The sequence below is a fragment of the Zingiber officinale genome, chromosome 7B (assembly GCF_018446385.1).
Source record: "Zingiber officinale cultivar Zhangliang chromosome 7B, Zo_v1.1, whole genome shotgun sequence".
Taxonomy (NCBI): Eukaryota; Viridiplantae; Streptophyta; class Magnoliopsida; order Zingiberales; family Zingiberaceae; genus Zingiber; species Zingiber officinale.
This window is the reverse complement of record NC_055999.1, coordinates 44427940-44445309: the sequence shown is the minus strand read 5'-3', so window position 1 is coordinate 44445309 and position 17370 is coordinate 44427940. Positions and strand designations below refer to the sequence as shown.

Genomic DNA, 17370 nt, shown 5'->3' with positions numbered 1-17370 from the left:
GTTGTACTAAAGAAGATTGCAACTCCAAGAACATCGAAGTGGTTGAGCATAGTTCTATCAATCCCATTTAAAAGTTGATAGCGCATGTTTGCATATAATCCTAAAAAGCACCATAACCAAGAGCATTGCTACTTGCAGAAGGAATTGTCACTGATAACCTACCATAAAATTGAGTTAAGAAACCATATAATTAAATTATCTTCAAAGAGTTATTCACAATAAAAGGGGGAAAAATAGAAAACACTAACCTTCCCTCCTTCTTGGCAGCAAAATCTTTTGTTATAGCACCTTGAATTGTCCCTGCAGCTAGTCCCAGTAAAGAAAATTCTGCTGCTTTGTAGAAGAAAGAGTAAATTCTCTTCTGCAAGTCAAATTCTCTCATAGGATAGCTATTCTCAAAAATATTATTGGGAAGTTTCTGAATTGTATTTTCCAAGTCAAAGCGGAATGTATTCCCATATGAACGACAAGGTGCAAGGGACCAAACAATTATTCCATTACAAGTCATTGCAGTAAGGACATTGACAAGTGCCAATTGCCATTCTTGCTTGATTCTACATCACGGAGGAGAACAGATTAATAATCAGAACATATAAAAACATCTCCCTTTTGCAGACAATGAAATTTGTCTAGAACATTAGCATATTCTGTGCCAAGTCAGTCATATCATATTTATGTAAATTCAGATGTGCAAATATATGTCATAAGGCACGTCAAAATACTACAAGTTCAGAAAAGCATAGAAACAGGGATGATGCTTGTGCCACTATCTAGCAAGTAGCACCTAAATTCGGAAAAAAATGAATAATGGACAAGTTCAGTTGCATGTCGCATTAGATCAAATGCGATGTTTCCACTTTATTGAGAGACAATTCTATGAAAACTAAAATAGAATGGAGCTCGACAACACTATACATATAAATATAAAGATCAAAGTTTCTGAATGGATAAGTGTGAGAGGGTGAAGTGTAACAAAATTTCAAGATTTTGCAGGCAAATCTTGCTGATATGCTAGAGAAATGAATTTACCTTGTTGGAAGATGAGCTTTACATGAAAATGTAGTTCTAGCATCTCTAAGCAATTTCCACCACCTTCGAAGAAGACAGTGGAATAAGGTAGTCTATCTCTGTTTTAAATCCCATGCTCAAAATGCATAGTTTGAAATGCTATAGATCCAGGTTAACATTTTTGTTCCACACATGAGATAGTAAACATACTTATGTGAATGATTCTTATTATGCTTCCCCAACACAAAATTATATACCTCGCTCCCTATTTCCATCAATCTCGGTTCTATCACGCACAGAGTGATACTATTACCATGACATATTTATCTCCTGTAAGTTGAATATAAATCTACAAAACACACTAACCTGAATACAACTAGGAAGATTGAGTATCGGACAGATATGGAAACCACAGAAAAGCAACAAGATGAAGAAAATATGAGTATGTTGATAAATATGATTGTTATTGCACTTGCATGGCTATACCTGCTGCGGGGAGTTGAAACCTTCCGGAATAACAAACGCTTCATTATCTAGAGGGATATCGGTAGATGGATATTCTGAACGTACGTATGGACTTGTACTCCCACATAAAACATAATTCGCAGAGCAAAGAACAGCCAGATATAACAAGAGGAGCTGTGAGCTCCAACCACCCATAGGCTTCCAGGAATCGATTGCAATTCTACCCTAAAAGCACGAGACAATGGATCAGTTAGTATCGCCGCCTCTGGTAATCACTTCAAAATACACTTTTTTTATATATAAAAAACAATATAGTAATCTCCAGATCGAAAACACTCCACGAAGTAAAGCAACGAACTCTCCGGATCCAATGAATCCAATAAAACAACACAAAACTCCCGAGCGATTCATCATATGGTTGCATGACAAATTCCGAAGCGATTGAACATCGATTTGGAAAAATTAACAGAGATTTGAAGGAGGAAAACACATTCTTACACGGGCGATACAGAAATAGCGCAGATCCATGAGAAGCAAACTATGAATCCGAAGGCGGAGGAACAAACTGCTTACCGGAGCAGATCCAGAAGCGAAGGAAAAAGGATCGAAGAAGCCAGCGCCACTAAACTGCGATTTCTTCAGAATCGAGAGACGGCTCAAGGAATCTGCAGCTCAAGGAATCTGCGGCGTTCTCCGGTTTCTCCCTCTTGTGCGTCTGGATCTTCGACAGCCCATTGGAGAACGCCTCCGCTCACCAGGAAACGAGAAGGAGCACAACGTCGTATGAGGAGAGGGAAAGATAAATGGCTTAGGTTTGGGAACGCGAAAACACGGCGCCGAAAAGAAAACAGCGAGGGAAAGGAAAAAAGCGAAGGGGGAAATGACCAAATTCAATTACAACGGTTTTTTCAAAACTGTTGTCGTAGCCACTAAAAACGCGGATAAAGACAACGGTTTATAAAACCGTTGTAAAAAGTGTTGTCGTTTTAAAAAAAATCGCTCAATGACAACAGTTTTGCCAAAACCGTTGTTTTTTATATTTAATGGGAAGTTCAAAGACAACGATTTTGGCAAAAACCGTTGTCTTTGAGCAAATACGCAACGCTTTCTCTTAAAACCGTTGTCGTAGGGGTGTTGTCGTTTGCAGTTTTTGTTGTAGTGAGTGCTTGATAAAATGCTTAGCTCAATATAATGCTACAATAGGCATTTTAATAGCTCAGTTAATGCAGTAGAAGCATTTAAAATAACTTATTTAGATTTGCTTCAGCTTATATGGGACTACGGTCCAATGGGTGGGCTCCCACAGTCGCCTCTAGGTTCAGATAACCTAGTAAAAGCAAGATAAGTTAATTAGTTTAAGATTCAGTATTTTACTTTTAGCAGTGGCACTGTATTGGATTAGATATCCATTGGGTTGGGCTCCCACAGTCGTCCCTAGGTTTAGATAACCTAGTAAACCCTACTAGACTCGGAACTTGCAATCCTGGGTTTAGTTAGGGATGCGCGCACAGCAAGTACAGTTGCCGGGCCCATCAGCAGCATGATTACTATTTTGATCTATTATGTAAATAGTTTTCAAAACTTCACAAATTAGTTATGTGAATACAAGTTAGACTCAGTTTAGCATTAATTAGTTCAGCTAATGTATCAGTTCAGTTTCCTATTGGTACACATGATAGTTCTATGATTAGCTGTACATGTTTAGTATTTCAGTTAGTATGATTCCTTTGCTATTTATGAGCATGAGTAGCTATACATGTTAGCTTTTCAGTTAGTTTTTTTCTTTGCTATTTATGAGCATGAGTAGCTTTACATGTTAGCATTCAGTTTTAGCATGTTTTTATTTATATACATGCATATCGAGTTTTTGTGAGTAGGATAGCGCTCACTAAGCTTTTAGCTTATAGATACTATTTTCCTCCTACTGCAGATAAAGGAAAAGCTAAAGTATAAGGAAGAAGGCGACAAGGAGATGCTGTGACGGTGTGTGATGTGTGGACTATGGAGATCCTTTGGACTTAGCTAAAGAACTCACTTAGTTTAAGAATTTGTTTAGTTTAATTTCTTATTAAGTTGATAAGAAAATTTTGTAGTAAGAAGTTATGTTTCCACTTTTCATTACCTGCATGTTTTGATTTATTAAACTGCGTGGTTGTGAAAATATATGTTCCAGCCGCCTGTGGCTGAGTGAGTATACTCTGTATGTATTTACGGATATGGTCACCGATACAGGGGAGACTCTGCCGAAATTTTTCGGTAGGGTTCCCATGTGATTTTTTTTATCATACCGGTTAAGTAGAGTTAGTAGTCAAGTAACGGTCATCCTTAGAGTGTAGTAGTAGTAAGAAGGGTGGTCGTTACAGTTGGTATCAGAGCAGTTCCCATTCTCCAGCATCACACACATCAACATCAGCCTTGCCGTCTTCCAAGTAAGAATACCTCTACTCTATTTATGTTTCTTGCTTTCATGTTTAGGAATAATTATAGCATGCTTATGTGTGATAGCCTCTAACATGTTTATAGTAGCTAGTTAAACGTGGTTAGATTAGTTATGTACATCCTCTATGTCTTTAGAAATGGCACGAGGACGCCCAGCTAAGCAGGCACCAGCTACTGAGCCCCAGCAAGAGGCAGGCAGTTCAGTGCCTCCCCCAGTTACAGCAGCAGCTAGCTGAACAACAACAAGAGATAGCCACCTTAAAGGCTAATCAGCAGAATACTCCCACAGTCACCCCGGAACCTAACCTAGCGACCCCAGCATTTATAGAGGTTCCACCAGTCCAGCCCACAGCACCAGTAGCTCCAGCAGCGGAAGCAAAGAGAGAGGCTTACCTGATCCAGTGGCAGCGAATCAAGCCCGAGAACTTCTCAGGCACCAGCGAACCATGGGATGCTCAAGCCTGGTTCAAAACACTGGAGAGCACGATGGAGCTTCTGGACTGGCCAGAACAGGAGAAGGTGAAGTGTGCCTCCTTCTGCCTGACAGGAGACACATGTATGTGGTGGGAGAGAGTCAGAGCGAAGCGCCCAGTGAACCAGATGTCATGAGCTGACTTCGAGAAGGAGTTCTTCGAGGAGTTCTTTCACATACGGGTTACAAACCGCCATTACGACGAGTTCACTCAGTTTCGTCAGGGCAACCTTTCAGTTGAGGAAGCCGTGAAGAAATTCAACAGGTTGGCTCGTCTATGCCCAGAGTTAGTCAGCACAGAGAAGGAACGAATCCGGTTGATGCTCAAGATGCTGAGGCCAGAGATAGCAGTGAACGTGGCTGGTGGCATACATAGGCCACAAACCACAGAGAAGTTAGTGAGCAGTGCCTTGACCACAGAGCATTACCAGAACAGCATAAAGCAGCAGAAGCAAGTCTCCTCAGAGTCCAAAGGCCAAGGAAACTCTCACACTCAAAAACAGCAAGGCCACAGCTCTAACTGGAAAGAGAACTCCAACAGCAAGCGCAAATCAGGGAGTGATCCAAAAGGAGGACCATCTAGCAAGCGACCCAGTTATCCAAAGTGTGCTACTTGTGGGAAATTCCACCCAGGGGTTTGTCGCAAGGGCACACGAGGATGCTTTGAATGTGGACAAGAAGGGCACATGGCCAAGCAGTGCCCGAACAAGACCGGTCTCCCTAGTATGCAGGCCAGCCAGCTCAGTTATATCAGATGCAGGCCGCTCTAGAAGGTCCACCTATCAGCCAGGGCAGATTAGAAGCCCCTCCAGCGATGGCGAATGCGAGGATCTACTCACTCACCAGAGAGGACGTAGTCAATGCCTCGACAGTTGTCACAGGTCAGATTAGCATTTTACAGTATAGTGCTACTGTTCTAATTGATACTGGGGCAACCCATTCATATATAGCCAGGATGTTCTCCGAAAAGTTAGCAATACCCCCAGAGGTACTCAGTAGTCAGTTTCTGACAACATTACCTTCGGGAGAAGTTATGGCATCCACGCACTGGTTCAGAACAGTGCCAGTCATGATAACAGACAGAGAACTCTTTTGTGATCTGATAGTGCTAGACATGACTGACTACGATGTCATATTTGGAATGAACTTCCTGATCAGATACGGTGCCTCCATAGAGTGCCGTAAACAGAAAGTCGTATTCCAACCTGAAGCAGAAGCACAATTTGAGTACATCGGAGAGCCCAAGAGGAAAAGAGCAAGTTAAGTCCTCGATACGTAGGACCCTACCCCGATCACAGAGAGAATTGGGAAGGTAGCTTACAAGATAGACTTACCTCAAGATATGTCAGCAATACACAATGTGTTTCATGTCTCCATGCTAAAGAAGTGTATTCACGACCTTAGCCAAGTGATTCAGCCTCAGACAGTGCAGATCCAAGAGGATCTTAGCTATAAGAGCAGACACAGATAGTGGACAGAGCAGACAAGAGACTAGGAAACAGAGAAGTGTCATTAGTAAAAGTCATCTGGTAGAACCAGAAGCATGAGGAAGTTACTAGGGGAGCGTGGAGACAGCATGAGACAGAAATATATCCAGAATTATTCTAAGTTCGAGGACGAACTTTTTATAAGGGAGGGAGAATTGTAACACCCCAAATTTCAATATTTGGAGTTCTAAAAGTCCTTATAAAAATCTAGAAATGCTTTAGAAAAATTCTAGAGATTTTTAGAAATTTTTAGAGTATTTTTACGTAATTTTTGGAGTTCGTTTGGTATTTTTACTGAACGAAAGAAGTTTCGACAAAAAATGTCCAAGCCGAGATTTGAACCGTGAACCTCGGGTGAAGAAGAGGTTCGCTTAACCAACAGACCAGCCGCGGGTTCGTTAATAAAACCCGAATCAAGTTGTATTTAAGCAAGAGTAGTTAATAGAAATATTGGAGTTATAAAGGGAGAACTTAGGGCTTGATTAGCCGTGACCTAATCTCACGATTTCTCTTCCCTTTCTCTCCCGACGCGAGCGGCACCGTTCTCCTCTTGGGCGGAAACGAAGCCAACCTAGGGCACGTCTCCGACGAACGACCAAGGCTCGATTCCAAGAGATTTCTTCGTCCTCTCAATCCTCTCGACAAGGAGAGCTCGAAGATGCAAGGAAAAGGCCGAGATCGTGAGTTTCTCTGAAGCCCTAGAAGCTGTCTTACTCGGTTGTAAGTCCAAGAACCGAAGGTGAGTTGCTACTCACCTGCAGTAGGAGTAGTTCCGCGATTTTGTCTTTCTTCTTTGCTTTGCTTTCGGATTCTTGTTCCTTCTTTAATTTCGAAGCATGTTGACCCTTCAGCCCTTTTAATTGAGTTTCATGTTCAAAATTCTATTGGTTGTTACCTTAATGGGCAGTTCGGTTGCACAATGAGAAGGGTAGGAACAGTTTTCTGGAGTTGCTGTGCATCCGGGTTTTTTTTCAATTGTGGACAGTAAGCATAAAGATATGTTGCTTGAGGTTTGGTTTGTGCACGTCAAATAAAGCAATGCAGATTTTGTTAAGCTTTTACTTTCATGGTACATACAGTAGGCATGAGAGAAATAGGTAGCAGTGCAGTTGCATCTCCATAAGAATACACTTCCTTTGGAAATACAGTAGGCATGAAGATTTTGATATGCATGTTTTAATGTAGATTTGTAAGCAGTCGTTTTAGTTTTTAATGCAAGTTTTGTGAGCAATCAACTTAGTTAGTATGCAGAATTTTATAGCTTGAAGAAATGTAACAAGTTTTACATAAGTTTTTGAATCCCAGCAGGTTTTAGCTTGAATTGTGCTATTTAGTGGGCACGAACAACCTTAATCCAAGAACGTAGTGTTGGCTTTCTTGCTATTTAATAAACATGAACAACCCTATTTAGTAGCATTAAAAATTTATTTTTTCTTGTTTATTTTATAAGCACGAGCAGTTTTTTTAATTGCTGTAATGTGAGCATATGCAGATTTCATTAAGTACTAGTATGCAGCTTTTATTAATCTTACAAGTGCAGATTTTATTAAGTTTATAATGCAGAAATTTATTAATAGTATGCAGGAACTTATTAGTAGTATGCAGATTTGATAAGTATAGTATGCAGACTTTAATAAGTAGATTTTTATAAGTATAGCATGCAGATTTAATAAGTATAGTATGCAGACTTTAATAAGTAGATTTTTATAAGTATTGCTTGCAGATTTTGATAAGTATTGCATGCAAAATTTTAGTTTTAGAATAGATTTTTATTAAGCTTATAGTACAGAATTTTTTATTAGCATAATAGGTAGATTTTTGTTAAGCTTTGCATGCAGATTTATGTTAAGCTTTGTATACAGATTTTTCAGTACGTAGGGTGTGTTCTAGTGCACACCAAGTGCTTGATAAAATGCTTAGCTCAATATAATGCTACAATAGGCATTTTAATAGCTCAGTTAATGCAGTAGAAGCATTTAAAATAACTTATTTAGACTTGCTTCAGCTTATATGGGACTACGGTCCAATGGGTGGGCTCCCACAGTCGCCTCTAGGTTCAGATAACCTAGTAAAAGCAAGATAAGTTAATTAGTTTAAGATTCAGTATTTTACTTTTAGCAGTGGCACTGTACTGGATTAGATATCCATTGGGTTGGGCTCCCACAGTCGTCCCTAGGTTTAGATAACCTAGTAAACCCTACTAGACTCGGAACTTGCAATCCCGGGTTTAGTTAGGGATGCGCGCACAGCAAGTACAGTTGTCGGGCCCATCAGCAGCATGATTACTATTTTGATCTATTATGTAAATAGTTTTCAAAACTTCACAAATTAGTTATGTGAATACAAGTTAGACTCAGTTTAGCATTAATTAGTTCAGCTAATGTATCAGTTCAGTTTCCTATTGGTACACATGATAGTTCTATGATTAGCTGTACATGTTTAGTATTTCAGTTAGTATGATTCCTTTGCTATTTATGAGCATGAGTAGCTATACATGTTAGCTTTTCAGTTAGTTGTTTTCTTTGCTATTTATGAGCATGAGTAGCTTTACATGTTAGCATTCAGTTTTAGCATGTTTTTATTTATATACATGCATATCGAGTTTTTGTGAGTAGGATAGCGCTCACTAAGCTTTTAGCTTATAGATACTATTTTCCTCCTACTGCAGATAAAGGAAAAGCTAAATTAAAAGGAAGAAGGCGACAAGGAGATGCTGTGACGGTGTGTGATGTGTGGACTATGGAGATCCTTTGGATTTAGCTAAAGAACTCACTTAGTTTAAGAATTTGTTTAGTTTAATTTCTTATTAAGTTGATAAGAAAATTTTGTAGTAAGAAGTTATGTTTCCGCTTTTCATTACCTGCATGTTTTGATTTATTAAACTGCGTGGTTGTGAAAATATATGTTCCAGCCGCCTGTGGCTGAGTGAGTATACTCTATATGTATTTACGGATATGGTCACCGGTACAGGGGAGACTCTGCCAAAATTTTTCGGTAGGGTTCCCATGTGATTTTTTTTATCATACCGGTTAAGTAGAGTTAGTAGTCAAGTAACGGTCATCCTTAGAGTGTAGTAGTAGTAAGAAGGGTGGTCGTTACAATTAAAATTATTTCTTATGTGGATATCATGATTTTAAAAGAGAGTTTAAAATTTAAATCTTTCCTTTTATAGCTTTCTACAAAAGATTAAGAAAAGATTTGAAATCTTTCCTTATTTGTAGATTGAAAGGTGATTTTAATTTTGAGAAAACTTTCCTTTTTAACCATGATCATAATTTAAAAGAGAGTTTTAAAAATTAAATATTTTCTTTTATTAGTTTCTACAAAAGATTAAGAAAAGATTTGATATCTTTCCTTATTTGTAGATTGAAAAGAGATTTTAATTTTTAGAGATAACTTTCCTTTTTGAAAATTATCCACATGTTTAAAAGAAAGATTTTAATTTATAAAATTCCCTTTTTATAATCCACCATGAAGGGAAAAATTATTGGAGACATTTTTTATAAATTTTCGGAAACAAATTAGGAAGTTTTAATATTTGTTTTAATTAAAACTCTCCTTGTTTTCGGGAAATAAGTGGCCGGCCATTGAGATTGAAAAAAGGAATTGATTTTAAATCAATTAATTTTTTTTTTCATGGCAAAGGAATTAAGGAAGTTTTTATTAAAATTTCCTTATTTGCCAAGACCAAGGAATATAAAAGAGGTGGTAGAGGTGCCTTCATGGCTAACGACTCTATTCTTTTCTTCCTCTATTTTCTTCCTTGGTGTGGCTGGCCCTAGGGTCTCCTCTTCTCCTTCTTTTCTCTTCCTCCTTTGTGGCCGGCGGCATCAACTTAAGGGAAGTCCATGGTGGCCGGTTCTAGCTAGGAGAAGAAGGAGAGAAAGAAGGCTTCGTTTCTAGCATCCCTTGGAGCTTGGTGGTGGTGGCCGGACCTTTACTTCTCATGGAGAATTAATGGTGGCCGAACTTTGCTTGGAGAAGAAGGAGCTTGGTGGTTCTCGTCTCGGAAGATCGTTGCCCACACAACGTCCGAGATAAGAAGAGGAATACGGTAGAAGATCAAGAGGTTATTTGCTTACAGAGAAAGGTATAACTAGTAATTGTTTTCCGCATCATACTAGTTTTCTTTGTATAGTTATTTTTGGAAATACCAAACACAAGAGGCATATGATTCTAGAGTTTTCGGATTTGTTTTGAATTTGTGTTTCTTTTGTTTTATTTTTTGAATTTGTGATTCGATTGTTCTTTTTGGTTAACCTAGAGTTATTTAAGGAAATAAATATTAGCTTTCCTTAAAAGGCTTTGCCTAGGCAGTGGTGGTTGCTCCCATATCCAAGAAGGCCATGTGCCTCGCCATGCAGTCCTGGAAGCCGATTTTGGAAATTAATATTTTTGGAATTAATAACTTAGGTAGATTTTAATCAATAGTGTTAAGTTTCGCTTGCGATTCAAATCTAAGCCATTAAGAACAGATAAGTTAAATTTAGAATCAATGATGTTAAGTTCGGTCTGCGATTCCTAATTTAACTTCTAAAGAACATAATAGGTTATTTAAGGAAAGGTTCGACACTTGTACAAAAAAATTTTGTATAGTGGAACCGGTACGTTTTCCTAGGACTAACCAACAATTGGTATCAGAGCTAGGGTTTGCCTCGGTGTGTTTGGTTTTCAAATAGGTTATGCACATGTTATACATAATTTAGGCAGGATAATAGTAGGATGTGCTAACTTTATGGTTGCAGGCTCCAACTATTATGGCTTATAGATGTTGTGTGTGATTGGACCCTTGGACATGTCAAGGGCATTATTTTTGTGTGTGCATGATTGTATGTAACTAATATAGCAGGAGCTATATTAGCCCTAGGTTTTAGAATTTTATTTTCGATCTAGATTTCATGTACATTCCCTCGAGGAATATAGGATTGACACATGTAAAATTCTATTTTTTGTCGCGGATCGGATGCTTGCGAGGCATGGTACTTTTGGAGCACCAGAGGCGCAGCGGAATAAGAAGCAAGATGGATGCGATGATTTGACCCAATGGCGGTGGCTAAAGATGGCAGCAGCTAGGGTTGGAGCACACGGAGGACAGTGATGGAAAAAGGCCATAATAGTTCGAAAATAATTTCCAAATTTATTGCTTTTTATTTACTGTATATGTGTGCATGTGTGTGATAGCTAGGTTAAAATTCCTCACCATAATTAACTAAGTGGGAGAGGGATTAGTATATGAATCTCATGGTCTCCATTACTGGTTTGTAAGTGATGCAACAAGCTTGCGCGTTGGCTCTGAGTGCCTTCCTCCATATCGGATGAGCTTGTTTGCGGATCACTAGATCAAACTTCCATTTAGGATGACTATAGGAAATTAATTAAGAGCATGTGATCTTCCCCATTGGAAGGGGCACAATCTTATTAATGGACTTAGTGTCAAGTAATGGTATACACTTAGGCACGTCTAATATTATCCTCCCCATCGGAGTCACTGCTATTATTTGTGTGACCAAAGAAAAATCAACTATTAATTTATCAAAAAAAGATAAGTTGACAAGATAATAAAATTAAAACCCCTCTTACAAATTTCGAGTTTTTGTATACGTCCACATTATCGTGGCATACAAAATTCACGATGTATGAGGTAATTTTATTTGTCAGGATGACAAGGAAATAAAATTAATGGGAAAAACCCCTCTTACAAATGTTTGGTTTTGTATACGTCCACACTATCGTGGCATACAAAATTCATGGTGTTTGAGGTAATTTTATTTGTCATAAAGATTTATTGACAAGATAATTAATGGGTAAAACCCTCCTCTTACAAATGTTCAATTTTGTATACGTCCACACTATCGTGGCATGCAAAATTCTCGGTGTTTGAGGTGTTGGTGAATTTAAATAATATTGCTTGAGGAATCAATGTTATTTTAAATTCAAAGTTTTGACCAAAATATTTGATCAAAGATAGACCAACTATTAATTTTATTTGTCATGAAGTTAGAATGACGAGATAATAAAATTAATAGACAAAATCTCTTTTTGTATACGTCCACACTATCGTGGCATACAAAATTCACGGGGATTTTAAAGTGTTGGTCTTGACCAAATATTTTTTGTGATTCTTAGGATTTCAAATGTTAGTCAATCCCCTAGTTGTTATACTATATAATAGACTTACTAGTCCCAATTGTAATGATTGGAAAACTTGGACATTAAGGTAGACTGTCCTCACAGAACTGAGAACAATAACGGTGTACTTTATTAGTTGTTGAAACATATTTAGTGGTGTTATCTACCAGTACCTGGTATGTAGATACAGGAACCACTGATTATGTCTGCAATTCATTGCAGGGGTTCCAGGAAATCTGACAACTATATAAATCACCGTCCACATGGGCACTGCTGTAAAAGTAGCAGCTGTTGTAGTGGGAGATGTTTATCCTTTGATAGGAATAAAATATGGATTATTAGAAATTATCTTTATGTACTAAGTTTAGAAAGAACCTGATTTCAGTTTCTAAACTATTAAAGAATAGATATTCTGTCTATTTTGATAAACAAACTTGTTATCAAGAAAAATAGGGAAGTTATCTGTTCTGGTACGTTGGTTGACAATTTATAATCCAATAACTCCCACGATGCAATAAATGGAAATTAATAACACATTTTCTAACTTTAATAAGAGAAAGTAACCTTCAGAAATGAACCAATCATATTTTTGGCATCTAAGGCTAGGTTATATTAACTTGAGTAGGATTCAAAGGATAATAACCAATGAACTCTTGGGTTTATTGGTAGTGAAAATCTTTCCAACCTCCGAGTCTTACTTGGAAGGAAAAATAACCAAGAAGCTTTTAAGTCTAAGGGGTATGGAGCCAAAGATATGTTGGAATTGGTTCATTCTGATTTGTGTAGACTTTTGACTATCCAGACAAGAGGTTGTTCCGAATATTTCGTCTCTTTTATAGACGACTATTCGAGATAAGGATACATTTACTTGACGCGCCACAAGTCTAAGTGCTTTGATTAGATCAAAGAGTAACTAGGCTGAAGTGGAGTAACATCAAAGTAAAAGTATCAAGTCACTATGGTGAAATCGTAGTAACGAGTACCTCTTATGAGAGTTTAGGAGTCACTTATCAGAAGTCGGGATTTAATCCCAACTAACTGCACCTGGTACACCCCAACAGAATTGTGTAGTAGAAAGAAGGTATAAGGCTCTTATAGAATAATTAGATTGATGATGAGTTATTCAAAAAATTACCAAATTCGTTCTAAGGATATACACTGGAAACGGAATTGAACATAGTACCTTCTAAGTCAAAACTCTCTACTCCCACAGAATTGCAGAATAGGCGTAAGCCTAGTCTGAAGCATATTCAGATTTGGGTGGTCTAGCACGTGAGAGACACTGATAAGTTGGACATGAGTTCACTTGTTTGTGAGTTATCCTAGAAAAATGAAAAGAGGTTTATAGTCCTTAAAATCGGAAGGTTATTGTTGGCACCAATGCCCGATTTTAGAAAAGGACTATACTATGAACCACAAGCCCATGAGTAAAAAATTATTCTTAAGGGAATTAAAGGACACGTCTAATCTAGTACCAACTGTACAAGATGAAATATCACAAGAAACTACAACACGTATCACAAATGATATACAAAGTGTCTCGTCATAGTGGGAGGGTTGTTAGGCAACCTAAAAGATTCATGTTTTGGGAGAGTCTTTGGACCTGATCCCTGGTGAACATGAACCTGATTCCTAGACATATGACGAAGCGCTCCAGGATAAAGATACAATATCTTTGTAAAGAGCAATGAATACAGAATTAGAATATATGTATTCTAATAAAATCTAGGAGCTTATAGAACCACCAAATAGTGTAAAAGCTATTTGGTGTAAATAGGTCTACAATAGGAAAAGAGGGATAGACAGGAAGGTGGAAACTTTCAAAGCAAGGCTTGTTGAAAAAGGAAACTTTTTCGCCGGTAGCCATGCTTAAGTCTATCCGGATTCTTTTATCTATATGGACTATAAGATTTGGTAAGTGGATGTCAAGACAACTTTCCTTAATGGAAGTCTTGAAGAAAATATCCATATAAAGCAACCAGAAGGGTTCATCGCAAAGGGCAAAGAGCATCTTGTGTGCAAGCTCAATCAGTCTATGGACTGAAGAAAAGCTTCAAGGTCTTGGTTCATCTGGTTTAATGAAGTAATCCAGACCTATGGATTTATTCAGTGTCCAGATGAATCTTGTGTATACAAGTAGTGATGGAAGCATGGTGGTATTTCTTGTACTATACGTAGATGACATTTTTGGTAGTTGGAAACAATATCAAAGTGTTGTCAGAAGTAAGGGTATGGTTGTCCGAACAATTCAATATGACTGACTTGGGAGAGTGCGCACATATTCTCGGGATCAAAAGGATCACAAGAAAAGAATGTTGTGCTTATCCCGAGCTTCATACTATCCTAGCTCGTCTAAGCATGCAAGACTCCATAAAAGGTTTTTCTACGTTTTGGACATGGAGAAACTTTATCTAAAGAGATGTCTTCAAAGACATCAAAGCAGATAAAGGACATGGAAGTAAGTTCCTTATGCTTCGGCTGTTGGAAAGCCTAATGTATGCTATGCACGAGATTGGATATCTGTTTTCCCCAGTGCATAGTTAGTAGATATCGAAGTAACCCAGGACCAGGACACTAGGTTGTCGTAAAGTATATGCTAATTTACAAGGCAGATAATTTGATCCCTGTGGGTTACACGGATTTTAACTTCCAATCAGATAAGGGACGATAGTAAGTCAACCTCGGGGTTTTTGTGTTTACTTTAGGAGGTAAAGCCATAACTATGGAGGAGTGTTAAGCATAGGTGCTTTTCAGACTCCACTATGGAAGTTGAGTATGTGGCAGCCTCAGAGGCAGCCATAGAAGCTGAATGACTCAGTAACCTCAAGATGGACTTAGATATGATTTCTGGTTTATCCAAAGATTATTACAATTTATTGTAATAATATTGGTGCAGTAACAAACTTGAAGAAACCATGAGTCCATAAGGCAAGTAAACACAATAGAGTGCAAGTACCACCCAATACGAGAAATCGTATAAACGAGGAGAAGTTGTTACCGCATAGATTGCATCAGGTGATGACCTATAGATCCTTTCACTAAGGTCGTTAAGGCAAGAGCTTTTGATGGGCATGTTGAAGGGTTGGGAATCAGATGTATGGTAGCATTTATGGCAGCATAGTCTTTTAGTATAAGTGGGAGATTGTTGGAGTGTATACTAAAAGCCTAGTTTTTGTATAAACATTTATAAGAATCACATTGGTCAAGTGTCTACATTTATATATACCAAATGTAGATGTTCAATTAATTTATATTGTAGATAACATAGTGTGTGGTGTCACACACTAGAAGATTGTGTTATCAGTTCTTTATAAATCATAAACAGTAGCCCACGACTAAGATGGAAAGGAACAAACCATTGGAATAGTCGTAGTGTAATTAGGCATTAGTTTATCTTGACTAATAAATTACACTAGTACACTTTAAATGTATTGAGCAGGACCATTTAAGGTAAGTTCTTTTTATACTGATTTAATAAAAGAACTAGACCTTAGTTATTATGGAAGTGTGTGCTCTTAATCCTAATATAATAACAAGCACATATATTTAATATTTATTTCTTTGACTTATCAAAGGGTGAGATTTAGTTCGATAAATCAAAATGCCCGATAAGTTGGGAAATGATGTTACTTATAGTGTGACTTATTGATTATAGAAGGAAACTGTGTCCTAGTAATCTAGGATGATAATGTCCCCAAGAGGAGCTCATAAAGATTGTCATGTTAAACCCTGCAGGTGGACTTAGTCCGACATGACGATAAGGTTGAGTGGTACTACTCTTGGACTAAGATATTAATTAAATGAGTTGTCAGTAACTCACTTAATTAGTGGACATTTGACATCTTAAACACAGGGAGATTAAGACACTCATAATAAGAAGGAGCCCAAAAATGTAATTTGGGATTGGTGCGGTAGTTCAATAATAATTCTTTAGTGGTATGAATTATTATTGATGAAGTTAAGTTGTGTGTTCGGGGCGAACACGGGAAGCTTAATTTCATCGGGAGACCAAAACCAATTCCTCCTCTCGATCCCTATCGTAGCCTCTGTATTTAGAGATTTATACCCACCACATACCCACCTTCTTACCCATCCAAATGGGGCCGGCCAAGCTAGCTTGAAACCCAAGCTAGGGCTAGCCAAGACTAAGTGGATGAGCCAAGTTGGTGGCCGGCCAAAGCTTGGGTCCCAAGCTTAGGTGGCCGACCACTAGAATATTAAAAAGGTTTTTTATTAAATTTATTTCTTATGTGGATATCATGATTTTAAAAGAGAGTTTAAAATTTAAATCTTTCCTTTTATACCTTTCTACAAAAGATTAAGAAAAGATTTGAAATCTTTCCTTATTTTTAGATTGAAAGGAGATTTTAATTTTGAGAAAACTTTCCTTTTTAACCATGATCATAATTTAAAAGAGAGTTTTAAAACTTAAATATTTTCTTTTATTAGTTTCTACAAAAGATTAAGAAAAGATTTGATATCTTTCCTTATTTGTAGATTGAAAAGAGATTTTAATTTTTAGAGATAACTTTCCTTTTTGAAAATTATCCACATGTTTAAAAGAAAGATTTTAATTTATAAAATTCCCTTTTTATAATCCACCATGAAGGGAAAAATTATTGGAGAAATTTTTTATAAATTTCCGGAAACAAATTAAGAAGTTTTAATTTTTGTTTTAATTAAAACTCTCCTTGTTTTGGGGAAATAAGTGGCCGGCCATTGAAATTGAAAAAAGGAATTGATTTTAAATCAATTAATTTTTTTTTCATGGCAAAAGAATTAAGGAAGTTTTTATTAAAATTTCCTTATTTGCCAAGACCAAGGAATATAAAAGATGGGGTAGAGGTGCCTTCATGGCTAACGACTCTATTCTTTTCTTCCTCTATTTTCTTCCTTGGTGTGGCCGGCCCTAGGGTCTCCTCTTCTCCTTCTTTTCTCTTCCTCCTTTGTGGCCGGCGGCATCAACTTAAGGGAAGTCCATGGTGGCCGGTTCTAGCTAGGAGAAGAAGGAGAGAAAGAAGGCTTCGTTTCTAGCATCCCTTGGAGCTTGGTGGTGGTGGCCGGACCTTTACTTCTCATGGAGAATTAATGGTGGCCGAATTTTTCTTGGAGAAGAAGGAGCTTGGTGGTTCTCATCTCGGAAGATCGTTGCCCACACAACGTCCGAGATAAGAAGAGGAATACGGTAGAAGATCAAGATGTTATTTGCTTACAAAGAAAGGTATAACTAGTAATTGTTTTCCGCATCATACTAGTTTTCTTTGTATAGTTATTTTTGGAAATACCAAACACAAGAGGCATATTATTCTAGAGTTTTCAGATTTGTTTCGAATTTGTGTTTCTTTTGTTTTATTTTTCGAATTTGTGATT

At 37.6% G+C, this 17370-nt stretch overlaps 1 protein-coding gene across 2 annotated transcripts; it reads right to left on the bottom strand.

The window, feature by feature from the left end:
• On the bottom strand, positions 1-2175 carry LOC122003722 (protein RETICULATA-RELATED 1, chloroplastic-like). Of its 2 annotated transcripts, XR_006118055.1 has the most exons (3): positions 2047-2175; positions 249-1698; positions 1-158 (listed from the first exon to the last, which is right to left on the bottom strand). XR_006118055.1 is itself a non-coding variant. In XM_042558773.1 (2 exons), exons 1-2 carry the CDS (start codon positions 506-508, stop codon positions 101-103), a joined length of 318 nt encoding a protein of 105 aa, XP_042414707.1. In that variant the 5' UTR covers positions 509-1721; the 3' UTR covers positions 1-100. The 2 variants fall into 2 exon arrangements, 1 of the variants encoding a protein (XP_042414707.1); XM_042558773.1 differs by lacking the exon at positions 2047-2175 and having other exon boundaries at positions 249-1721.
• Between the last annotated feature and the right edge of the window lie 15195 nt (positions 2176-17370).